At 28.7% G+C, this 27,966-nt stretch overlaps 1 protein-coding gene across 12 annotated transcripts in view; it reads right to left on the bottom strand.

Moving 5' to 3' along the window:
• Window positions 1–27,966, bottom strand: part of LOC127278580 (potassium voltage-gated channel protein eag) — a 1,151,741-nt gene that overhangs the window by 610,309 nt on the left and 513,466 nt on the right. For all 12 annotated transcript variants that reach the window (XM_051300360.1, XM_051300361.1, XM_051300362.1 and 9 more), the window contains 2 exons: window positions 24,368–24,667; window positions 12,427–12,680 (listed from right to left, as the gene is read on the bottom strand). In XM_051300360.1, the coding sequence (XP_051156317.1) occupies window positions 12,427–12,680; window positions 24,368–24,667 (554 nt within the window). The remainder of the gene's footprint in view (window positions 1–12,426; window positions 12,681–24,367; window positions 24,668–27,966) is intronic.

The following is a 27,966-nucleotide window of genomic DNA, read 5'->3' as shown; positions in this document are numbered from 1 at the left end:
AAAAATGGACATTAATCGGAGTAATTCTCCGATTCAACAAAATGAGTCAGCTTTTCCATATTATTAATGATGTTCGATGTACCACAAGGGAAGTGCTTCCTGGTGTATATATTTGGAAGAGATTCCCGAATAAGAAGAGCACCAGGAAGACGAAAATTCATTTGTATACTCAGCTGTCACAACAATGGGAGCGGCCATTTTGGATAGAGAGCGCTACGATGCGCCGTGGCACGGTAGCGTTCTACTTTACCCTCCGGATTCATGAAAAATATCGACTCGTGATAAATTGATTATCGATAAAGAAAGTTCTAATTAATTACTTTCACCGGGGCTCACCTCTAAAAAGAAAGCGCACAAAGAGACGCCGACTAGCGTGACAGGTCAGCCATTTTTAGTCATTCTCATTCTGGAAGTATATGAGGCAACAAGCCCTTTTCATAAAATAAAGTAAAATTGTGAAAAAAAAGATTATCAATAACCATGTCAGGACGAGGTTCGCTACGGGGTCGACGTCGTATAGACGGTGAGTCCCGACTATAATAATTTTGTCAGCCAGATCGGCATATTATTAAATTAATAATTAAAATTTATAATATAACCTTCCGTTGTACAGAAAAGTTTTTTTTCGCGTACTAACATTATACTTGTGAAAATTATTCGGCCTTCTGCCGAATACTAATTGTGCAAATTATTCGGCCTTCTGCCGAATACTTGATTTAATTAAATTAATGAATTAAAGAAATAATTATGAAACAAATTAAGTGAAGTGTTTACTTGTGTCTTTATCCTTTCCCCCCCACTCTCCGCGGGTCATTGGTACAAAACAATGACGTGCTGAGCCAGCAGGCGGATATTATATTATATCCAAATAAATAGAATGGTTTAGTTATTTTCCATAAAAATAACTTGGCGTCTTAAAAATAATAAATAATTAAAAATAAAGTAACGTGCGAAAATATAATTTAAAATTAATAGTTTTTGGAAAAATTAAAGTAAAAATAACACAAAAATAATCATTCAAGCAAAAATCACGTTATAATACATATATATGTATACACATTCGCAAAAGAATTTGTCTCTTCTTTTTTTTTAATTCTTCTCCACTAGACTGAATCTATAATGTATGATGAATTGCAAGAGCTAAGTATTTTACTTCTTAATTATATTAAAAGAAAGAGCTTACACATCTTTTCTACCTAAATTCCTAGTAGAGAGCCATTATAAACTGAGGACTGGCCGTCGTTATCGCGGTGTCGGGTGTCTTGCCGCTTGTTGCAGCACAGTTACGTTTTATGAACGAAGTTTTTGAAAATATATTCATTAAACAGCGTTGCCAAATTGATTTTTGAAATTAATTCTTAACACAAGGTAATATTACATGTAAGATTCGTAATATAACGTTGTAATATTACAGTAATCTTACAGTGATCTTAAAATGTCCGCCTCAAGGTAATATTACCGGTATTGTTACTGTAATATTACGCGCTAATATTAAGGTAATATTACAGTAATATTGCAGTAATATTATACCGTAATATTAAGGTATTATTACAAGAGAATATTACAGTAATATTATGGGAACATTTCTTTACGAAAAAAATCTACCCATCCAGGGAATCGAACCCCGAACTCAAAGCACACGAGTCCAGAGTTTTACCAACAAGCCAAATTGACTTATAATATATTTACGTTTTTTATGCTTTATGAATAACTCAAATCACTCTGTAATATTACTGTAATATTACCGTTAATATTACAATAATATTCCCGGTAATATTACCTTGAGGCGGACATTTTAATATAACTGTAAGATTACTATAATATTACAGCGTTATATTACGAATCTCACGTGTAATATTACCTTGATATTGAGGATATATTACGTGCTTCTTGGGGTTAATTTAAATTAATCTTAAGTATTTAATGCTCAAATTAATTAATTTTTTAAATTAAATAATTAATAGTAATTGATTATTTAAAAAGTAAATAAAGTGCTTAAAATATATGTAGGGTGTATTATATCACATAATTCTCATTTCATTTAAGCATTTTCTATCACTATTGTACTTTTACAAATAGTGTTTTGTTAATTGAAAATACTCTTAGTATTATTATTATTTATTATGATTAATGTTTTAGGACAATTTTAACAATAACTATTATAAAATAATTATTTTATTAGATTTTATAATATTTTTCCTATTCCTAAATGCATTTTTGATAGCGTGGCGCGGACAGCGCCTCCTCTCGTTTTTTTCCGCAGATAGAAACTCAAACCAGTAAGCTGGCATTTTTTATACATGAAAAGCATATAAGTCGGACCGGGGTGCCAGTACGACGTACCAGTATTATACTTGTATCGTACGAGTATGTTGTGCTTCTTATTTTAGAAGTACGACGTACTGGTATTGTACTAGTACTATACTTTTATCGAGTAATCATATTTTATAATTATAACAGTACGACATACTTTTATTGTACTAGTACCGTACTGGTACGACATATATAATTATTTTTTACTGCTATAAAACTAGTATAATACTGGTACTCCGTACTCGTAAATAACGATTAGTACGCTTGGTTATCTGGGACACATATGTAACAAATATAGAACTTTGTTACAAAAAAATACAGTTAAAATTCATTAATTAATATTAATATAATAAATAATCTTTGTATTCATTCCTTCATTCATTCACATTTTCTTAGCACTTAAAATTTCTCGTTATTATTAGATTATATATACATATGAGGCAAAATTCCTGAAATGTCCGAACAAAAAATTAAAAGTTCTCGAATTTAATCCATACTTTTCTAAAATGTTGTTATTGTTGGTGAAAGTCTAAAAATCAATTATTATTGAATTTAATAAAATAGTTTTTGAATTACAACGTTCTTAATTTTTGACTTTTGAAAAAAAAAATTTTTTTCAATGTACAATATTTATAAGTAGAATGCATAAAAGTTAACATATATATAATGATTTTTAAAGCTTTTTTGACGAGCTACACGCTGTTAATAAAAATTTTTTTTTTAAATAACATTTGACCTTGAAATTCAAGGTCAAAATGTTAATTTACGTTTATCTCAAAATCGGATTTTTTAAAATTATTTTTAACTATCTCAATGGAAAGCTTGACTAATTTCCTACAAAACATGTAATTTTCAGAGTGGGATCTTTTAAAGTTTTTGAGATATTAATTAATTAATTAATTAATGTTTATAAGAAATGAAATATTTTACAAACGAATAAAGTTACCGTAATTCTGAAGTTAGTATTTGAAAGTTAACGTAATTCCGCATCCAACGAGCCCTATATGAAGTATTTTGGATAAGTAGATTGTTAATAAACAATTAGTTAACATTGCAATTGTTTATTAACAATCTACTTATACAAAATACTTCATATAGGGCTCGTTGGATGTGGAATTACCTTAACTTTCAATTGGTAAGTTCAGAATTACCATAACTTTATTTGTTTGTAAAATATTTTATTTTTTACTAACAACAAGCATCCAAAAGCCCTATATGAAGTATTTTTGTTCAATTTTAGTTAAATAACAATAAAAAATGAAATATCTTACAAACAAATAAAGTTATCATAAATCTAAACTAACCAATTGAAAGTTAAGCTAATTCCGCATCCAACGAGCCCTATATGAAGTATTTTGGATAAGTAGATTGGTTATAAACAATTGCAATGTTAACTAATTGTTTATTAACAATCTACTTATCCAAAATACTTCATATAGGGCTCGTTGGATGCGGAATTACTTTAACTTTCAATTACTAACTTCAGAATTACGGTAACTTTATTCGTTTGTAAAATATTTCATTTGTTATAAACATTAATTAATTAATTAATATCTCAAAAACTTTAAAAGATCCCACTCTGAAAATTACATGTTTTGTAGGAAATTAGTCAAGCTTTCCATTGAGATAGTTAAAAATAATTTTCAAAAATCCGATTTTGAGATAAACGTAAATTAACATTTTGACCTTGAATTTCAAGGTCAAATGTTATTTAAAAAAAAAAATTTTTATTAACAGCGTGTAGCTCGTCAAAAAAGCTTTAAAAATCATTATATATATGAGGCAAAATTCATGAAATGTCCGAACAAAAAATTAAAAGTTCTCAAATTTAATCCATACTTTTCTAAAATGTTGTTATTGTTGGTGAGAGTCTAAAAATCAATTATTATTGAATTTAATAAAATAGTTTTTGAATTACAACGTTTTTAATTTTTGACTTTTGAAAAAAAAATTTTTTTTCAATGTACAATATTTATAAGTAGAATGCATAAAAGTTAACATATATATAATGATTTTTAAAGCTTTTTTGACGGGCTACACGCTGTTAATAAAAAATTTTTTTTTTAAATAACATTTGACCTTGAAATTCAAGGTCAAAATGTTAATTTACGTTTATCTCAAAATCGGATTTTTTAAAATTATTTTTACTATCTCAATGGAAAGCTTGACTAATTTCCTACAAAACATGTAATTTTCAGAGTGGGATCTTTTAAAGTTTTTGAGATATTAATTAATTAATTAATTAATGTTTATAACAAATGAAATATTTTACAAACGAATAAAGTTACCGTAATTCTGAAGTTAGTAATTGAAAGTTAACGTAATTCCGCATCCAACGATCCCTATATGAAGTATTTTGGATAAGTAGATTGTTAATAAACAATTAGTTAACATTGCAATTGTTTATTAACAATCTACTCATCCAAAATACTTCACATAGGGCTCGTTGGATGCGGAATTAGCTTAACTTTCAATTGGTTAGTTTAGATTTACGATAACTTTATTTGTTTGTAAAATATTTTATTTTTTACTAACAACAAGCATCCAAAAGCCCAATATGAAGTATTTTTGTTCAATTTTAGTTAAATAACAATAAAAAATGAAATATCTTACAAACAAATAAAGTTATCGTACATCTAAACTAACCAATTGAAAGTTAAGCTAATTCCGCATCCAACGAGCCCTATATGAAGTATTTTGGATGAGTAGATTGTTAATAAACAATTGCAATGTTAACTAATTGTTTATTAACAATCTACTTATCCAAAATACTTCATATAGGGATCGTTGGATGCGGAATTACGTTAACTTTCAATTACTAACTTCAGAATTACGGTAACTTTATTCGTTTGTAAAATATTTCATTTGTTATAAACATTAATTAATTAATTAATTAATATCTCAAAAACTTTAAAAGATCCCACTCTGAAAATTACATGTTTTGTAGGAAATTAGTCAAGCTTTCCATTGAGATAGTTAAAAATAATTTTAAAAAATCCGATTTTGAGATAAACGTAAATTAACATTTTGACCTTGAATTTCAAGGTCAAATGTTATTTAAAAAAAAAAATTTTTATTAACAGCGTGTAGCCCGTCAAAAAAGCTTTAAAAATCATTATATATATGTTAACTTTTATGCATTCTACTTATAAATATTGTACATTGAAAAAAATTTTTTTTTTCAAAAGTCAAAAATTAAAAACGTTGTAATTCAAAAACTATTTTATTAAATTCAATAATAATTGATTTTTAGACTCTCACCAACAATAACAACATTTTAGAAAAGTATGGATTAAATTCGAGAACTTTTAATTTTTTGTTCGGACATTTCAGGAATTTTGCCTCATATGTTAACTTTTATGCATTCTACTTATAAATATTGTACATTGAAAAAAAATTTTTTTTTCAAAAGTCAAAAATTAAGAACGTTGTAATTCAAAAACTATTTTATTAAATTCAATAATAATTGATTTTTAGACTTTCACCAACAATAACAACATTTTAGAAAAGTATGGATTAAATTCGAGAACTTTTAATTTTTTGTTCGGACATTTCAGGAATTTTGCCTCATATATATCTTTACTTTGATAATGAGGGTTCTCGAGGGTTTCTACCTGCAATTTGTTTCGTCAAAAATAGCCTTTGGTTGAGGGTTTATTTTCTATTATTATTTATGTAAGATGTTCGATGATCGTTTAATTACTGTCCTGTAAGGGGAACTGGTGTCCCTCATCTTACCAGCCGTGCCCGAGCTATAACCATGTGCTTATACAGGAGAATCAAAATGAAGAAAAAAATCTTTGGTGCCAGCACCTTTGGATTAAATTGGTTTAAAACACATCGTATAGGTTTATTGTACCAAAATTATAAAACTTTTGAATATTAACATTTATATTTGGAATAACATATGCTCGTAATCGTGAAATTATGAGAAATATGTCAAAATAAATTAAAAAATGTTTATATTTAAAAATTTTATAATTTTGATGAAAAACTCATTAAGCGTTGTAAAATAATATTGTAATTAAGCCTGAGAACGCCACACAGGCCCCCCGCTGTAATTGACTTACTTGAGGTCCAAGGTCGGGCCAAGCCTGTTGAGTAGGAATACACCAGTTCCCTTTACAGGACATAATCCGTGATCGCCCGTTTTATCCACACAGCCTTGGGTTGTGGGAAATTTGTTTTCTTTTATTGTATACGTGACATGGGTGATGACCGTTTAATTCCCGTGAGTGGAAGTGGTGAACCCATACTTTACTAACCAATGGCTATGCCCGATAACGCCACTCAGGGCTACCGCAATGTCTGCCTTACGCGAGGTCCTAAAATAGGCCCAGTCCGATAGAGTATAGGGGTATAACACTTCTCCTCACAGAAGTGGAAAGGTTACTAAAGAAAACTCTCTTGAACATTTAAATTGACGTTTGTTTATTTGAGTTTGCATTATAAATAAATAAAATAAATGTTTCGAAGTGTAAAAAAGCTGATTTGGACTAAGAAATATATAATTTTTTAAAAAGAAATAAAAGAGAAATGTGACAGATTTACCGACAATTTTAACATGTGAGTATTACTCATATGGTAAATTTATCATATGAACACTACACAAATTATACACTGAACAAATTATATATTTCTTATTCTTTTCATATTATAGAATAATTGTGGATGGTGTTCATTGGGCAGTTATCTTTTTCTTTAAAAATACAAAAATACATAATTGTACTGAATAATTATAATTGGAATACTTTTGGAATTTTTCGGATGTATACATATATCACGTTTTATAGGAGGTTCGCCATCTACGCTAACAAATACAACAGCTACTTCATTACAATGCGTAATATTTAAAGTTTTATTATTTAATAATTTATCACGTTTAATCCACATTTCAATATCTCTTACAGGCTTCTCTATTAAAGCCGCTCGCTTTTCTTCTTCAATCTCAAAAGATCGCATCATTCTAAATGCTTCAGCATATGGATTAATTTTTCAAAGTAAAATATCTAATTCCGAAAATAATTTTTGCAAACATTTATTATTTAACTTTCCTGAACAGCTTCACTTGTATCAATTATATACAACTGACCGAATCTACGACTATCATCTTGATTTGGATGAAGAGAATATGTATTACGATAGATCTGACCGTGTATACGAAAAACATAAGGCCCCTTCCCTTTTGGAACTTCTAATTGAGCTCCCATACTCGCAAAAGCTAGTCTATTTATTATACGAACGTATATTCTCTTTAAAGTTTTTGCTTTCACAAGTGAAGTCAGATAACAATTTAATTAATTCATCAGAATAAGCAGTTAAATCATCTACATTACTTTACCCTTATGACAACAACTACTAACTTCTTTATCTGGCGGCTGTTCACACAAGAAGTTTAACGAATTACGATGCTTACATTTAACATTCATCAAACCTAAATAATTTTGTAAAATTACATTTTCATTAAATTCATTAAAAGCAATAATAGCTAATCCTAATGCTTTAAACTTCTTATTACTCTTTTTATTAGTTTTACTCGTTGAATCTTTCAATTGGCGTTCTTTCATTTTTAACTGACTGTCTAATAAAAATTTCGCCTTTTTACATAAAATATTTTGGTCTATTCTTTCTTTATTTTCGATTTTTATTTTACGAAAACTCCGTTTCCTAAGTTTATCTATCTCTTGTCTGCATTCTTTTTTTCTATCGTTTTCTTAAGCCTCAGTTTTCTCTTTCTTTCAGTACTTTTTATACACTGGTTAATTTTTTTCTCATTATCTTCACCTAAAGAACGCACAAGCATTTTTAGGGAGTTTGAATTATTATTTTTTACTCTCATCTATATCATCATTGGTAATATTAGAAAAATTAGAAGAATTTGTTTTTCCATAACGGAGTTCATTTACTCGATTTTTATAAAGACAATTCCAATCATATTCAACATATAATCTAATGTCTTTATAGAAGGAAAGGGACTTAAACGATTACTTCTAAACATAAAAACTAAATGATTTCTGATTTGACTGTGAATGAAATCAAGATTATTTGGATCTAAATTAAAGAATATACATGTTGCAATTTCTATTGCAAATGAACCACAATCAATACCATTCGGTTGTTGATACACTGTTGCAGAAACTACTGAAGGTTGATAAGGATATAATCTATTTAAATATTTCTCTTGATCCCCATTTAAACAACCTAAATTAAGACTATCATAAATACAAAGTCTTGCTCCATTGTAATAAGTACATATCCAATGACCAGCAACACAAGAACCACTAAAAAGTATTTGAATATGCTTTTGATTTTTTTTAATAGAACAAATTTGATCAAGCATATTTAAATACAAGGTACTTTGCATGTTGAAAAAAGAATTAGATTCTCTTCTCAACAATTTTTCAAATTCACAAATACGATTATCATTTAGCATTCCTCCTTCTTCATCAATAATTTTAAAATCTGCGTCACTTAAATTAACATACCTTTCTTTTTGTAACATGATTTTCTTAATGCAATTTACAGATGTAACTTTGACAACTTACCTCACAAAAATCCTCTTCTGTATAATTTACCCTAAAATAGTATTACAAATTTTAAAATATTTTAATTTAATGGTGCTTAAATTTATTAATATTTTAAATAGCCTTATGTTATGTAATCTGATTCTTATTTGTCATTATCTTGACATAATTCTTGTGTGGTTTGAAAGACATTTAATGTAAGAATTTTTTATTATCCCCTAACAGCAACGGACTTTTAATAATATCCTATGGACGTCCTACCCGCATCCGGAAATTTGTATATCTCTAGGATGTCCTCAAGATATCTACGGATGTACCTGAGACATCCTAGGGATGTTAAACTTTCCGGTCATCCCCAGGACATTCCTAAGATTCTTGAATATCCAAATGGTAATGAAGAATCACACGTTAAGTGATCAAGGTTCAAAAAACTTTTTCTTCAAACATGCTGACACTCGATGCAGTTGTAGTTCTCATAAATGTTAATTTTTGGTAAAAATATTTTTTCATTTAGATTATAGATCCGTATTTTCCGATAGGGAGGAGGTCAAAGTTTTGGGATTTTACAGTACACCGCAAGTTTTAATAATTTTTAGGGTTTCGTAGTTGCTAAAGCAACCGTTGCTATGACAGTGGTCAATATTACCATGAGGAGGACATTTTTTTAATATTTAAATTATAAAAATAGATGGATTCATTCGATTCTAAAGAAAAGAATTTCTTAAGCAATATATTTATTTTATTCCAAAGTTTTTAGTATTATTTTGCTTCTTTTTCCTTAATTAATTTATTAAAAAAAAGATTACTTACTTTTACAGATGAAAATAAGTTTTTTATTCTTACAATCAGTTGAACACTACCGAACATTTAATAAATGCACACTTTTTTTTATTATTATAATTATTAAACTGAATAAAATTATTTCTAACTAATTATCAAGTAAAAATATTAAAAATGAATTCGACATGCGTTATCTATGTAAACCAATAAGAAAATCATTTTCCTTTTTGTTTGTATATTGAAGTAGAGAGAAGGGAGAATTTAAAAATTTTATTGGTTTACACTTCTCTCTCTCTCTCTCTCTTACTTTTGTCTCTTTTGTTGACACCATAAAGGAGGGCTAAATACCCCACTCTTCAAACGTGGTGAAAAAGAATTTTATATAGTAATACATGCGGACAGACAAAATATATATAGAACATGCAGGACAGACAAAATATATATATAGAACAAGCGGGACAGACAGACACTTGAAATTATTATTTGTAATTGCTTTTGAAATTGGAAAATCGAAAAAATCGCGTTAAATTAATATCCAATGTCGGTAAGGTAGAAAACCATATTTTCCGAATAACAAGGTAAAATTACCAATAAAACAATGCTTTTACAATGTTTTTAATGCAGGAGTTAGAATTAGTAAGAATAATTGTTTTTTGTTTAAATGTACGTTTCTTTAATAAATATTTATTTATTTTTGCTTCTAATTTAATTTCCCATCGTTTCTCCATCCATTTAATTGCTTTTTCTTGATGAAAAGCCCTACAAAAGTCGTTCGTTTCAGTGCGTTTACAAGCTAATGAGCATTTCGGATACCGAAGTGCTTGTATCCGAGATTCTCACGGATTTGTTTAACAGCTATTGAGCTTGTAACCGGAATCCGCTGTTCTTGTATCTTTTATTTTTTACTGGGTAACCACCGACTGCAGAGGAAAACCTCAACCGGGTTAGATCCTCAGTCCCTCCAAATTTATTTTTAAATATTTCTCCAGAATACTAGAAGTCGAAAAACAAGCAAGGCAACAATGGCATACATAAAAAAAATAATCAATTTTTTTTAATTTTCATTTTTTGTGACATCTGTTATAGGATCCTACGCAGGAAACTATATGGAAAACTATATAGTTTCCCGTAACATTGCCTGAACTAAATTCCTACAGTAATGTCGTATGTTGTCTGGAAGCTTCTTTAAACGCATCCCACGTAAGATCTTACAAAGGATCTTATGAGGATTCCTAATAGATTCGTTTTAAAGGATCACACGTGGGAAACTTTGTAGGAATTTTCAATGAAGGGTGATTCTCCACGAAGCAAACAATTTCATGTCCCTTGTGTTTTTTAAGAAATAATTTGTACATATTGTAATAAGTCCAACTTGAGAAAGTAACTTTAGTATTTACAAACAAAAGTTTGTAAACACTAAACTTACTTTCTCACTATAGCCAATTTAATATAATAAATTAAATCTTATTTTTAAAATGCAAATTAAAGAGCCAACCTATAATAAGAAATCCTGTACCTAGTGTCATTTACGAGTCAAAAATCAATATTTTTCGCAATGTACAATAATAAAAATAATTATTGGTATCAGATTTTAATTGCCCAAGTTTGCAGACTTCAGAAAAACTTGATTGTTAAAAAATATTATTTTTTTTATCTTTTTTTCGATGTTAATTCTTGTCCCAGTTTTGTGCGTCATGAGGAAGCTTTTTAATAAAACTGAATTATTTTTATAATTCATAAAAATTAAAACAAAACTTAGTTATACTTTTGTAGAAGCAATAATTAACTCCCCCAAGTAGATTTATTATGGTAGAAACTAATTTCATAATTGATTTTTTCCTTTTACACCTTTAAAGCACCAATTTTATATGGGGAATCACAGAATCTTTATGGGAAAGCCTTCACATATTTTGTAATAAATTTACTAATTATCAATATTTTCTGTTAAATAAAAAGTAGTTGTATTCATTATTTAGACAGTATAAATGCCGTGAGTACGAAACAGACTGAAAATCGCTTATATATTATTTAAATAATCAGTATTAATTGTGAGTCATCGGAAGCTCTATTCATTAAAACGTGTGTATTATTTAGTGGGATTTACATGCATTATATGTGAATTTTTGTTAAATTGTAAAAATATATTTTAAATAAAAGCAATAACTAAATTATACGTTACGTCGAGAATTACCCATAAATTCATTACTGCTCGCTCAAAAATATTAAAAGCTAGAAGTTATGAAGAAAATCGTTACTGTGTTTGCCTTTTTTGTTTCGGAAAAATGTTTATAATGATTTCAGTTAAAGGTGCAACAAATGATTTAGTCATGAAAAATCATTTGTTGCATCTTTAATTGAAATCATAAATAGAAATTTTTCGTAAGAAAGAAGGCAAACACGCAGTAACGATTTTCTTCATGACTTCTAGCTTTTAACATTTTCGAGCGAGCAGTAATAAAATTAAACAATGATATTAACAAACATTGAGTATTATCTCTGACACTTTTAAATTTAATACTTGACAACTTTATAAAGAATTTATTCATGATTAGAAATCGAATTGATTAATATTCAACTGTTTCAAAGTAAAAAAGTACTATAAAAAGTTAAAAATACACAAAAATCGACTTTATTCGTAAATCCCTCCACCGATTTCTTTTCATCTAAGGTTCAAATTACTCAAAAAATAATGTTGAATTAATATCTGAAGAGAGCCGAGATGGGACAGTACTTTTAGGTTAAAGTTATTCTAAGCCCACCGTGTACTATAATTGAAAAGATAAATAAGTACTTAAAAGTAATGACGTACCAAATACACGCTAGCCAGTGCGCCACCAGCATGTAAAAACAAAGCAGAAGTATGAGCATCGCAGCCCCGTATTCTAAATATCTATCCAATTTTCGAACAACTCTTCCGAGTCGAAGTAGTCGCACGACTTTGAGGGCAGAGAAAAGGCTTCCTATTCCATCTTCATCATGATCGAAGGCATTAAAAACGTCGTATGGAAGACAACTTAATAAATCAATAATGAACCAAGATTTGAGATAATTCATTCGAATGACCTGTAAACAGAAACAAAAATAATAATTAATAATTGTCCAATTTTAAAGCATATTTTAACTAGAGAAAAAATACTCGGCTGTCATTAATATAGTGCTACTAGATTTTTTACCTTTTTTAAATTTATAGCGAATATTGTTTTTATGGTATCATTGTTGATTTAATTGAGATGTTTTAAATTGCTAATATCTAATTTCATACCCGGCTACATATATATATGGGACGTTTCACGTCAACCGGCCCAAAGCTATGTCCAAAATTCTATGCAATAAAAATAAACATGTAATACATGAAAATACTCGTAAACTCATCCCTTTTCAATTGCAAAGTGGCAGAATTGAAAATTCAAAATGGCGTCCTTAATATGTCAAGTGGAAGCGGCTAACTTCAGAAATAAGTAAATATAAATGGTTAAAATGCATAATTAGTGGATGTGCTCATTCACAAAATTCTTTTGGTTGAAGTAAAAAATCAATATTATGCACATGCCCAAATCATTTTTAGTCCAGTCAAAATAGTCGAAAAACAAGGTATATCATGTTTTAACTCTGGACCTCAATTTTTTTGCTTAAACCCTTCATTTTGATATAAAAATAAAATACCTAAATTTGGTACTTCGAACACCTACCGGAACCAAATTTTTTTTAAAGAAATAGGTGCAAAAAATCAGTTGTCTGCAAATTGGCTCCTTCCATGACATTTTAGCATAAAAATAGATGATATAAAAAAGAAAGTGAATACAATTCTGAGAAATTTAATATAAAAATAAACACTGTAGCTCAAAAATTGACAAAGATATAGCTTCCGCAAAAAACCCATTTTTTCGAGATTCTTGCCAAAATCCGGTATTTTTCAGTTTTTTCAATATAGCTTTGGAGAAAATGACCAACAGGAAAGTTAAAGCTGACAAAATTCCTGACAATTTGCAAAAAAGAACAATGTAATAGCTCTAATAGTTTCCGAGATACAGTCTCTCAAAGTTAACCCGTTTAAGGTTTTACATAGAATCTCATTTTCAAGATTTTTGTCAGCTTTAACTTTCATGTGGGTCATTTTTTCTAAAAATCATTTCTTTCAAAGCTATATTGGAAAAACTAAATAATACCGGATTTTACGTTTTCCAGGGGGTTTTCTGGCCACTGATTGCGAATTTAAAGTTGTTTTTTTAGAAAAAAAGTAAAAATAAATGTCGGACAAAATCTTTTAAAAACGACCGAAATTGATTAAAACTTTATTTTAGGGGGTTTTTCTGGCCGAACGTAAAAATGAAAACAAAGAGGGCCGTATATCTTTCTCTTAAAATTGAAATTTTTACATAGTATTAATTAATAATAAATTATTGAAATTACAAAAAATACAAATATGTTTCCGGTTATGTATTTGAATTATATCGAGCACAAAGATCCTTTTACTCGTCCTTTTACGTATACGTTACTATCAGACACTGCCTCCATAATTTATTATTAATTAATTTTATTATATTCTATTATTAATAATAATTATTCAAAAAATATTAATTTTTAAAAATTTCAATTTCAATTTTACGTTCGGACAGAAAAACCCCCTAGAATAGAGTTTCAATAAATTTCGGTCGTTTTTAAAAGACTTTGTCCACCATTTTGGATTCGCCATTATGGAATCCCGGCAAGAAGACTAACATTAAAAGATATTGAAAAATTTCACCACTCCATTGTTATTTACCACAAAGTAAATACTTTGGAATTCCATTTTTGTCCACACATTTGAATTCCCAAGATAAAAGACATTTTTCATAAAATTGAATTCTTTTCTGTTCCTATCAGTGACTAAAATTTTATCTAGGTTTAGTGAAAACTTTTAAATACCGAAAACTAATATTAAATTAATAATCCTTTAATTCCTTTTAATGCAATAAACTTTATTATTTTTTATTTATTATTTAAAGCATAATTTCACACTTTAGAACTTTGGAAAACATTAAAATGATAATTTTGTATTGCCTAAATTGTTTTTCTATTAAAAAAATTGTTGTTGAATTACTTTTACAAAAATTTTTCAGATTTTTCTTAATATTTTAATTTTTGAACTTTACAATCTTTAACTAAAACAAGTTATTTGCAATTACTAGATTCATTACACAGGCACACAAAAAAAAAGTTGTCTGTTTCTTGAACTAGACATACATTTCCTATAGTATTTTGGGCCGCTGAAACCGAATCTGAGCTCAAAATTGCTCCATCACCCTCAGTTTCTTTAAATCGACCAAAACCGCCCTTAAACGGACAAATTCACACTTCGGAGATAAAAAATAAATCAACTTATTTTTTAAAAAAACCGAATTTTACATCTACGAAACTTTGCTCCACTAACTCAAAAACAAAGCCAGCATTGATCCAGCACCCCCTGAATTTTTTTAATTGAAAAAACTACCCCTAATCTAAAGAATAAAATTCAGGAGATAAAACAATAAAATAACTGATTGACAAATTTTATAACCAGAAATTTTTACTCCAGCAAGGCAGAAAAAAAGCCAGAAATACTCCCTCACCCTCTAAATTTTTTTTAAATCGAAAAACCACCCTTAAATAGTAAAATTCAAATTTAAGGAGTAAAAAAATATTATATTACCGGCTTTTTTTAAATACAGAACCTTACATGTATGTAGTTTTGCTCTACTAACTCAAAAAATAAAGCCAGCATTGATCCATCACCCTGTGAATTTTTTTAAATGGAAAAAAATACCCCTAATCTGAAGAATCAAATTCAGGAGGTAAAACAATAAAATAACTGATTAAAATATTTTATAACCATGTATTTTTACTCCAGCAAGGCAGAAACAAAGCCAGAAATACTCCCTCACCCTCTAAATTTTTTTAAATCGAAAAACCACCCTTAAATAGTAAAATTCAAATTTAAGAAGTAAAAAAATATTATATTACCGGCTTTTTTTAAATACAGAACCTTACATGTATGTAGTTTTGCTCTACTAACTCAAAAAATAAAGCCAGCATTGATCCATCACCCTCTGAATTTTTTTAAATGGAAAAACTACCCCTAATCTGAAGAATCAAATTCCGGAGGTAAAACAATAAAGTAACTGATTAAAAAAGTTTATAACCAGGTATTTTTACTCCAGCAATGCGGAAACAAAGCCAGAAATGCTCATTGCTGGAGTAAAAATACCTGGATATAAACTTTTTTAATCAGTTATTTTATTGTTTTACCTCCTAAGTTTGATTATTCAGATTAAGGGTAGTTTTTTTTATTAAAAAAATTCAGAGTGTGATGGATCAATGCTGGCTTTTTTTTGAATATTTCTGGCTTTGTTTCTGCCTTGCTGGAGTAAAAATACCTGGTTATAAAATTTTTTAATCAGTTATTTTATTGTTTTATCTCCTGAATTTGATTCTTCAGATTAGGGGTAGTTTTTTCAATTAAAAAAAATCAGGGGGTGCTGGATCAATGCTGGCTTTGTTTTTGAATTAGTGGAGCAAAGTTTCGTAGATGTAAAATTCGGTTTTTTTAAAAAATAAGTTGATTTATTTTTTATCTCCGAAGTGTGAATTTATCCGTTTAAGGGTGGTTTTGGTCGATTTAAAAAAAAACTGAGGGTGATGGAGCAATTCTGAGCTCAGATTCGGTTTCAGCGGTCCAAAATACTATAGGAAATATATGTCTAGTTCAAGAAACAGACAACTTTTTTTTTGTGTGCCTGTGTTATGAAAGATGGATTTTTCATTTATATATATACTTTTTTTTAGTAATCTACAACAGTCATAACAAAAGTTTTCCTTAAATATTAACTGAGGTTATGTTCCCGTTTCTAGAATCGTAGAAAGGAATTCAAGTTTAATTTTTTCGATACCAGGAGTTATTTTATTTTTGCTTATTTTTTAAAAATAACGTCAAATTTAAAATTAACGACTTAAAAACCCCCGAGAAATAAGTTTTAAGCCATTTCGATTGATTTTTATAATTTTGACCGCCATTTTGAATTTTGGAAAACTAACATTATTTTTGCATTCAGCGATCCTAAAAACTGTTGTATAAGGTGTTTTAGATTATATGGAATTCTTTTGGACGTTTAATTCACGAATTTATTTTTAAATTTTCGAACTTACTGTTATTTATGCGCCATATTGAAGTCGCCATTTAAAATTTTGAAAAACGCCACTCGGCATTCAAAAGTATAGGAATTTACGAATTTTTTAAGCCCTGGAACATTGAAAGCCGTCAAAACCAGTTTTGGGCAGAAGCCTGTCCTTGTTAACGTGGAACTTCCATATATAAACAAATGCACTTTGCTAATACTGAAGAAATGCTTATTACGCGATTTGAAACTGAAAAATGTTGATATTTTCCAAAAAGGATCAGCTGGGATTTCGGTAGAAGCATTTTCTTGATGTAAGATCAACTCTGAAAACAGTGGCGTTTCCACTTTTTTCGTCATTTTCATGCAACCTAAAGTTGATTCAGGCCCACTGTGTTTAGACGACAAAAATTTGAATTAAAAAAAAAACAAAAAATTTTCTGAATTGTGCTCAACTTGTGATCTGGAGTACAATAATTCATTTTTTGAAAAACTCAACATTCCTGGCAAAATTTTTTCTTGAATAATATAAATTTAAACACATAAAACAAGTTTTTTGATTCTTGTGTCCACAAATTTTGAGTTTTTCAAAAAACGAATTATTGCACTAAAAAGCACAATTTTTTTTAAATGTAAACTTAGACGTATAAAAAAAGGTTTTTGATTTTTTACTCAGAATTATGAGTTTTTCAAAAACAAAAAAATGCCCTGGACATGTTAAATCAACCGAATTGATCGTTTGTTTAAACTAAACACAATATTAATAAAATTTTGATTCTATCACTCGGTAGTATTTAATAATATAAGAAGATGATATCGATCATTCCGAGTCAAGGATTAAATAAAACACTATTCTTTACGTTTCAATGGCACAGCCATCCTCTTCAGAAACTTAAAAAGAATGGAATATTATTTAAAAAAAGACATTTTTCGGTAGAATAAATAAAATTTAGAAGTGATTAACCGTCTCAATAGACACGATTGCTAATAGCAATCTATGCTATAATAAAATTTAGAAGTGATTAACCGTCTCAAAAGACACGATTGCTAATAGCAATCTATTATTTCTCGGGGGTTTTTAAGTCGTTAATTTTAAATTTGACGTTATTTTTAAAAAATAAGCAAAAATAAAATAAATCCTGGTATCGAAAAAATTAAACTTGAATTCCTTTCTACGACTCTAGAAACGGGAACATAACCTCAGTTAATATTTAAGGAAAACTTTTGTTATGACTGTTGTAGATTACTAAAAAAAAGTATATATATAAATGAAAAATCCATCTTTCATAACACAGGCACACAAAAAAAAAAGTTGACTGTTTCTTGAACTAGACATATATTTCCTATAGTATTTTGGACCGCTGAAACCGAATCTGAGCTCAGAATTGCTCCATCACCCTCAGTTTTTTTTAAATCGACCAAAACCACCCTTAAACGGATAAATTCACACTTCGGAGATAAAAAATAAATCAACTTATTTTTAAAAAAAACCGAATTTTACATCTACGAAACTTTGCTCCACTAACTCAAAAACAAAGCCAGCATTGATCCAGCACCCCCTGATTTTTTTTAATTGAAAAAACTACCCCTAATCTGAAGAATCAAATTCAGGAGATAAAACAATAAAATAACTGATTAAAAAATTTTATAACCAGGTATTTTTACTCCAGCAAGGCAGAAACAAAGCCAGAAATATTCAAAAAAAAGCCAGCATTGATCCATCACACTCTGAATTTTTTTAATAAAAAAAACTACCCTTAATCTGAATAATCAAACTTAGGAGGTAAAACAATAAAATAACTGATTAAAAAAGTTTATATCCAGGTATTTTTACTCCAGCAATGAGCATTTCTGGCTTTGTTTCCGCATTGCTGGAGTAAAAATACCTGGTTATAAACTTTTTTAATCAGTTACTTTATTGTTTTACCTCCTGAATTTGATTCTTCAGATTAGGGGTAGTTTTTCCATTTAAAAAAATTCAGAGGGTGATGGATCAATGCTGGCTTTATTTTTTGAGTTAGTAGAGCAAAACTACATACATGTAAGGTTCTGTATTTAAAAAAAGCCGGTAATATAATATTTTTTTACTTCTTAAATTTGAATTTTACTATTTAAGGGTGGTTTTTCGATTTAAAAAAATTTAGAGTGTGAGGGAGTATTTCTGGCTTTGTTTCTAGAACTTGGTTACAAAGGGGACGTCCATTAATTACGTGAGGAGTTTTTTTTTAAATCTGGACCCCTCCCTCCCCGTTGGTGAGATTTAGCTCCACCCCCCCCCCCTCCCTCAGGTAAGATTTTTTATTTTTCATTAAAATACGAGGGAAAAATGAAGGTTTTTAAATTACATTACATTTTAATGATATTAATTAATATGATAATACAATTATTTATTTTTTATTTATATCATTTGCACTCTTCAGAATATGGTAATACAATTTTATATTTTTTATATCATTTTATTATTTATATTATTTTACAGTTGTTTACAGTGCAGTGGTCGAACCTAACTTTAAGCAGAGTTGCCAATGACCCTTACCAAGCGCAAGTGCGCTTGCGCCGCGTTTACTCTCTCATTGGTAAAAATAAGCGCGCATATATGAAATGCTTTAATATAAGAAAAATATCAATAAAAGAATAAAACAAATTTTAACTGTTGAATTGATTGTTTTTGTGTTACGTGATCAAAAACAATCAATTTAACAGTTAAAATTTTTTTTAATCTTTTACTGATATTTTTTTACATTAAAGCATTTCATATAAGCGTGCTTATTTTTACCAATGAGACAGAAAACGCAGCACAAGCGCAGTTGTGTTTGGTAAGGGTGATTGGCAACTCTGAACTACCATCTATTCTAGTGTTGGGTAGAAACTTAACTGTAACGAGTTTTTAGAAATAGTAGCTTACCCAACACTGACCTTTTCCAACAGGGATGAGTATAAAATATGTATTGCTGAAAATTACAAGTTGACGTGAGATTTTTATTGACCCCCCCTTCCCCTCAGTGAGATTTGGTGAGACTTGGCCAGACCCCCCCTCCCCATTTCGACCTCACATAATTAATGGACGCCCCCAAATGTATTTGTAACAGTTCTAGAACTGTTTTGTAATAACTATAAAATGGTATATAACTATTATTGCAAGATTATTACAGAACAAATACATGCAAAATATTTTTTATTCTTAATAAAAATATTAAAACTTGATGTAATAGAAAAAGGAAATATTATTATTTAATGCAATCGCTTACATACATTTTCGAAAATATTTAACGCTCTCTGGGATCGAACCCCCTAATCTAACGCTCCGCGGGCTAATACGCTAACCATTACGCTATCCTACACTGAAAAAATTATATTCTAGATTTCAGAATTTCTTCTTAAATAGGCGCCCAGAATATTCCCCACTTAAAGTATGTGGGAAATATTATTACAATAAAAATATATTACTTATTGTATGAATATTTCCCACTTACTTTCAGTGGGGAATATTTTTGGTTACAGAAATGTTACATAATATTGTTACAGAACTGTGAAGTTTGGATAATATAGAACAATGTATATTGTATAGTATATTGTATGTATAGAACAATCCTTTGTAACAATGTTCTAGAATTCTGTTACAATGAGGTTATATAACAGATTCATAACGAAAAAGTGCCCTACTTCACTTATTATGTCGAAATGTGGATTCCCTAAAATAATCGTATACACCACGTGCGGTAAGTGCGTCTTTAACTTCGAGCACGTTGTTCACTTCACGAGTCGTAATTCACATAGCTCACAGGGTGCATAATATACTAGAGCCATCGGTAAGTAAAACCACACATAAAATTTGTACGCCCTTGTAAGTTGGTCCATGCTAAACCTCAAAATTGATTTTTAAACAAAAAATGTTATTAAATAAATAATTGAATTTATCACTCGGTCGTCTTAATTAAAATATGAAACATGAGTTGAACGATCACTCCGAGTTAAGTTTGAAATAAAACAATTTTTACGTTTCGACAGCGCAGCTGCCCTCTTCAGAAACTACAAATTTATTAAATAATTACAATTAGAATACGTAACATATAGATTTTTGTAATAATTAATATGAAAATTGTAAAAAATTTAATTACCGGAGAAAAATGAAAAAAACTGTATGTCATAACAGTTTTGATTTGACACTGGTAAAGCAAATATAAATTTTTCCGAAGTACATAGTGTCACGTATGAATTTCGTAACGTATTATTTATAAATTATTAATATTAATAACAATTCATCAATACAGTACTTGAAAAAGAGGACACATTATGCAACACAGAAAACAAATAACACTTTATAAACATTATAAGAAATGCCTTTGGAATCTCTTAGAGATGTCCAAATAATTATATATTGAATATTAACTTTCAATTAATAACCTAAATTTTAAGGAAGACCTATCTAACTTTCATGAGAAAATTGAGAAACTAAGTGATTTAATTTAATACAAGCAACAAAGGGTGATGCAATAAAGATTGCTGCATCCAAAGTACGTCCATTCAAAATGAACTGGAATACTACCACAATATTGCAAGGTTGCAATAAAGAACATTGACAAAAATAAAATTATGAAATAAAACATACTGTTTCCCACCAAAAATCAGCTCAATAAAACCAGTAGACACAAGTAGTGTCAGTTAGTTGTTGTTTGGGAGAGAAGAGAGAGAGAGTTGAGTGTGGAGCTTGGAGTTTTTGATAGTTTCGAGTTTGAGTTTGAGTCTCTGAGTTGAGAGACTCTTTGAAACAAGCCTCTAATTTCGAGGTTGTTTCCATTTGGAGTTTTATTCTGAGTTTTGATTTGAGTTATGATTTTTGAGTTGAGATTATTTAAAGAGTATTTATTTTTGAGTTGAGGTTATTCAAAGAGTATTTATTTTTTAGTATTTATTTTTTTTTATTTATTTTATTTTTATTTGACAACAAGAGTATTTAGTATTGAGTTGTGATTTGATTTAAGAGTATTGAGTTTTACAAAGAATTAATAATTGAAGTTTTTGAATAAAGAGAATTTGATTTTGCGTTTGATTAAAGAATATATAAATGAGTTTTTGAGATCATTTAGTTCTGAATTGAGATTGAAAATAAATAGTAATTGAGTTTTATGTTTTCTATTGTGTTTTGAGATTGTTTTGTCATAATTGATTGAGATAAAGAGAATATTAAATAACTACAATAAATCGGAGAATTAATCTAACGTTTGAATTAAGTTACGTCGAGTATATTGGAAGATACAATTCTGAGGAATTCCAAAGGTAAATATACGAAAGAGTCAAGAGACTCTTAACAAATTACACACACACAACATCTTTACACTTACATTACATTCACACGTAAAATTGTATTTGAATACAGAATATTGTACTATTGTATTATTTGGGTTTTTACACAATATATATATTTATATCCAATTATTTAAATATTTGTTTAATCTTTTCTTTCAAATATTCCTAAACCAATTGTTCTATTAATATGGAATCTCAACCAACTCACTGAATAATAGTGAGGTAAGGAGGAGATCCACTACCTATACAATATAATTTGTCCGAAGGGCAACGTATGTTAAAGTACCAAGATCTTTTAGAGTTTTTGACAATATCAATCCTTGATTGATATTGATAAAAACTAATTTTCTAATTTTCAAAATTCATCTTTAACACATAGAATCAGCTTTTACAAGGTGAACGACCGCATGAGAAAATAGAAAATAAAATATGAGAGATGTCAAGGTAAATTTTTGATTGTCCAACATAAGATGCGGGTCAATTTTTGCAATTGATTTTATCAACGGTATTGGTATTTTCATTTTTTTTTATTTTATCTTTGCCATTTTTAACTAAATTGTGATTCATGTTATTGTTTTTACAAGGAATGAATAAAATGCTATAATTTTTTAGATATGAAGAAGTTTTTTCAAAAAGGTTCGGAACGTAAAATAAAATAGTATATTACATTATAAGGGTAGAAAATTCTAATTCCGGCACTGCGCGAAATGATGCCCGATGGTATCATCGCGCAATTTATTGCTTTCGACTGTTCAGCCCGTGTAATGTATACCACTTTTCTTTGCATACGTTCGAAAGTACGCACAATAATTCACTAATTAAAAATATTTCAATTGCGTATTCTATTTGACAGCCGGACATCTTTTACTTTTGCTCCTCGCTTCAATGCCTCTAACGGACACTCTGGAAGCTCTGACTTTTTCTCTGTATCTGTCTTTTAGTCAAGCCTTTTTTCTCGCTTCGTTCGTGCAGCAAATGTCGGGGCAGGCATCGAAAAAAGCAAAGAAAATAGAAATATAACTACAATTTTTGCAACTAAATATATATTCAATTCTATATTCAAATTTTCCAGGATATTTTATTTACTTTTATAAGTAGAGAGAGAGAGACTTTCTGCTGCGAAGTCTGTCGAACCCGGGTTCAATTCCCAGTCCCCTCAAATTTGTTTCGAAAATTTTCTCGTTAAGTTTCCAAATGAAAATAAACAGGACATAATTAATAATAATAAACGTCACAAGGATTTTCAAATTTAGAAAACAAGTAAATTTTTTTTAAATTTAAAATGTATTTTTTAAAAATTGCAGCAACCTTTCCAGAAGCTTGTTGAAATTCTCCTGCAACCTTACGTAGCAAGCTTACAGCAATCTTTTACGGCAAGCTTGCCGCAATCATTCTTGGTATGCTTGCAGCAATCTTGTATCAATTTTTCATGGCAAGATTGCAGCAACCTTTCCTGGAAAGCTTATAGCTAGCTTTCACGGCAACCTTGCCCTGGGTGGGACATTTCGCTAGCTCAGACAAGCTTGCAGCAAGCTTGCACGGTAAGCTTTCCGCAAGCTTGCTGCAAGTTTCCGTGCTATCTGGGTTATTATTCTTTTTTTTATTATGACATTGAAAATTGGACTAAATAGAATGTATACGTTTAATTATATTTTTATTTATAAATTTCAGTGATTAATTGTTTTTTAGTAAGATTTCTTTGACCAATTCAATGTTTTTGGAATGGAATTTTTTTGTCAGAGAGTTTTATTGCTTTATCAGTTAGATTATAATTTATAGCAATTTTTTAATTAATAGGGTGATTAGAGTCATAATTGAAGAGCTGGATCGAGGAACCGACGCTTCGCTCGTAACGGACGTTATTCGATCCAGCTCCGCAATTAGAATCTAAGAAACTAATAGTACCTATTTTTGTTTTGAATTTCATAAGTGAATTGCAATCTTTCGTCATAACTGTTATAAATATTAATCATCTCATCGATTTTTTCCATTGATATGCAAGTGAATATATCAACCACATATCTGTAGAAAAATGATAGTTTAAAAGATAGTCTGTCATTACAATATCTCATGTTCAACTTATGTTTCATATTATTAAAAAATGTAATTATTACTATTTTATTGGTAGTAATAAGGTAAAATAGAAATTAATTTTTTTTTAAAAACATTTTTAAGTTATGAAGGACCAACTCAAAAGACTATACAAATTTTTATATGTTGTTTTACATTCCGGCGGCTTTATTTACTTTTTTTATGAAATAATTTTATACGTTTAACTATATCTATTAAAGTAAAGTATAGAAATAAAAGTACCTTCGGGTCGGAAACAACTTCACCGCCAGCACCAACAAAAGTAGTATGAAAATTGAGCACGATATCGATGAAGAATATCACATCAACTATAGTATCCACCACCAAGAGAAAGACATCTTCACTAGTTTTATTCTTAAATGCGACATTATAAGGGACCATAATGGCTGTGTAGAAAGTTAGGCATAAAATAATCCAGTCCCAGATCGCTTTAAAAGCACAGTAATGTAAAAGGATATGAGGAGGTGTTTTTGGAGCCTCTTGACGATACTGGGGCATAACATCTCCACTCAAGGACATCATCTGAAAATTATTCAATAATATACAAAATTTAATTGTACACGCTAAATTTTATTCTTGGTTCTGAATACTTCTATTTTCTGAATACCCAAATTGATATTTTAAATTAACCTTTTTAAAAATAGTCACATTAACTACGTAAACATGATTAGACTAACTAAAAAATTGTTAATTTAACTACTTTCTAAACAACTATCAAATGGTAGTTGAATTTTTTGGCACGTATTCATAATCAATCAAGCTGCTACATCTTTAACTGCCATCTCACTCGCATTATTTATATCTTATTTATTTCGACATTCATAAATTTTAACGTATTTAAGTGCTTGCAGATTAAAATGTATATCATATACTTAAAAAATTTATTTTAGGAAAAATTAACTTTAAACGAATATATTTTACCTAAACATACATACAATAAATTTATTTTGAATTAATAAATTAAATAAAACATAATAATGTTTTAACTTATTTATTATCATTTTAAGCTCTATTTACGATCTGCTTTAAAAGTGGACCACTTTTCGGTACCCGCTAAATCTCGACAAAATACGGAATGGAACACTAGCGCCACTGATTGTGTCAAACTCAGCTGGACAGTCAGCCATTGTAAAAGTTTTAAAAATAAGAAGCAATGTATTTTTGGGTTATGTTCAACGTACTTCCAATTTTTCTCACTGTTTACATACTTTCCACCAGAGCGCTTGTGTTCCGTTCCATATTTTTATGAAGCTAAGCGGGAACCAAAATTTTGTCCAATTTCAATGTACGTCGTTCGATCTCCTTGTACTACTCCATGGATCTTGTGAACGCAAATTCGCACTTGCGCACTTCGAATTTCCACTAAAATCACTTTAAAACCAAACAATATGTATCACCATTTTCGACTTAATGGATCGACTTTTCTCTTACCAAGAAAACGGTTATCAAATATTCAATTATAAAAATCGATAAAATATAAAAAAATCTATATTCTAAACCATTTTATAGCGTATCCCCAAGTAGCACGGAATATTGGTTGAATGTCACGGTAATATCAAGTGGGAATATTCCTGTGACATTTAGGCGATATAATAATGTCCGCTTTATGGGGACATTCCACGTTGATATTCCTGTGACATTCGTATGATACTGAGGGAATATTCTCGTGAAATTCATGTAATATTGAGGAGATATCCCTGTCATATTGAGCAAATTATTCCTAGGTTGTTGAGGGAATATTTCTTTGATATTGAGGGAATATTCCAGTGATATTGATGAGATAATTTAAAAAATTCTAAAAAAAAATTTTCTGTTTTTATTCAATTTATTTAACTTTTTATTTAAATATTTAAAACAATCAAAACAAACAACATTTTAGAGTTTATTAAATAACAGGAATATTCCTTAAATATCACAGGGATATTCCCTCAATATCACAGGAATATTCCGATCAACATCACAGGGATATCCCCTCAATATTACAAGAATTTCACAGGAATATTCCCTCAGTATCATACGAATATCACACGAATGTCACAGGAATATCACCGTGGAATGGCCCCATGAAGCGGACATTATGATATCGCCTGAATGTCACAGGAATATTTCCACTTGATATCACCGTGACATGCAACCAATATTCCGTGCTACTTGGGTCCAAAAGTAAATGACTAGTTCACGAAAGTTTCGAGAACTTTTTTTTCGTGTAAAATTTTACATTTATAGATTTAAAAAGTCCAAAAACTTTATTTTTTGATAACATTAGTATTTTTAATTTACAAAACACGTTTAAAAACAATTAAGAAGTTAAAAAGTAATAGTTAATTTTACGTAAATATGTAGTTAAAATACAACTACAAGGTAGGTAGAAAAATTAACTTTGTTAAGGTAGTAGGAACAACTGTAATTGTAGTGAACCATAAAATTAATCAGAATCAAATTTCAGAAACATAATTTTACTTTAAAAATATCGATCATATGAATTCTTAGAATAAATAATAAATTTATTAAGAGAAACTTAAAAATTGTCAACTTTTTTCACATTGTAATATATAATTTTTATAGATAAATTCAACCTCGTTCATAATAGTTCAAGTAATTACAATTTTTTTTTAAATTAGTTGTTTTAAAAAGTTTCAAAATTTAAAAATTTAATATTTTTAATTTATTTTTTTAAATTATATACTATACACACACACATATATATATATATATATATATATATATATATATATATATATATATATATATATATATATATATTTTATTCTTTTACTGCAACACAGAAAGAAATTTATTTTCGTTTATTGATAAATGCATATGAAAGTTTAAAATATAGTGTTTTAATTTAGGGAAAAAGTGTACTTTTCATAATTACTGTTAAAATTCTTATCAAACTATTTATTAAATATAAGAATAAATATTATTTGAAGAATGAAAAATTAATAAATTTATTATGAAAAATTAGAATTATGCAAGGATAATGAAAGGGGTGCGATTCTGTAACTTCACTTCACTTTACTTGATATTCGTTTAATTTCATCACTGTGTAGTGAATAAAGTAAAAGAGAAGGGAAGGGAAAGTGAAGTTACAGAATCGCATCCCTGAGTACGAAAAAGTGTTATTTAAAATGTAGAAGTTTTAAAAATAAATATATAATTTAGCAATCAGAAATACATTAACATACTTATTTTACTATTCGTAAAATCTTATATGAAAAGTGTCGGACTTTCCCGACAATTTCCGAACTCAACAAAGTTCTACTTCGTCTTTAACCCAAACTGTCCCGATGAATCCGATTACTACAAGTCTTTGTACAATGATCAATTTACACGTATGAGGCAAAATTCCTGAAATGTCCGAACAAAAAATTAAAAGTTCTCGAATTTAATCCATACTTTTCTAAAATGTTGTTATTGTTGGTAAAAGTCTAAAAATCAATTATTATTGAATTTAATAAAATAGTTTTTGAATTACAACGTTTTTTATTTTTGACTTTTGAAAAAAAAATTTTTTTTCAATGTACAATATTTATAAGTAGAATGCATAAAAGTTAACATATATATAATGATTTTTAAAGCTTTTTTGACGAGCTACACGCTGTTAATAAAAATTTTTTTTTTTAAATAACATTTGACCTTGAAATTCAAGGTCAAAATGTTAATTTACGTTTATCTCAAAATCGGATTTTTTAAAATTATTTTTAACTATCTCAATGGAAAGCTTGACTAATTTCCTACAAAACATGTAATTTTCAGAGTGGGATCTTTTAAAGTTTTTGAGATATTAATTAATTAATTAATTAATGTTTATAAGAAAT

The sequence above is a fragment of the Leptopilina boulardi genome, unplaced genomic scaffold (assembly GCF_019393585.1).
Source record: "Leptopilina boulardi isolate dan_hultmark-lab unplaced genomic scaffold, ZJU_Lbou_2.1 LbouV2_208, whole genome shotgun sequence".
Classification (NCBI taxonomy): Eukaryota; Metazoa; Arthropoda; class Insecta; order Hymenoptera; family Figitidae; genus Leptopilina; species Leptopilina boulardi.
This window is presented reverse-complemented; position numbering and strand designations above follow the sequence as displayed.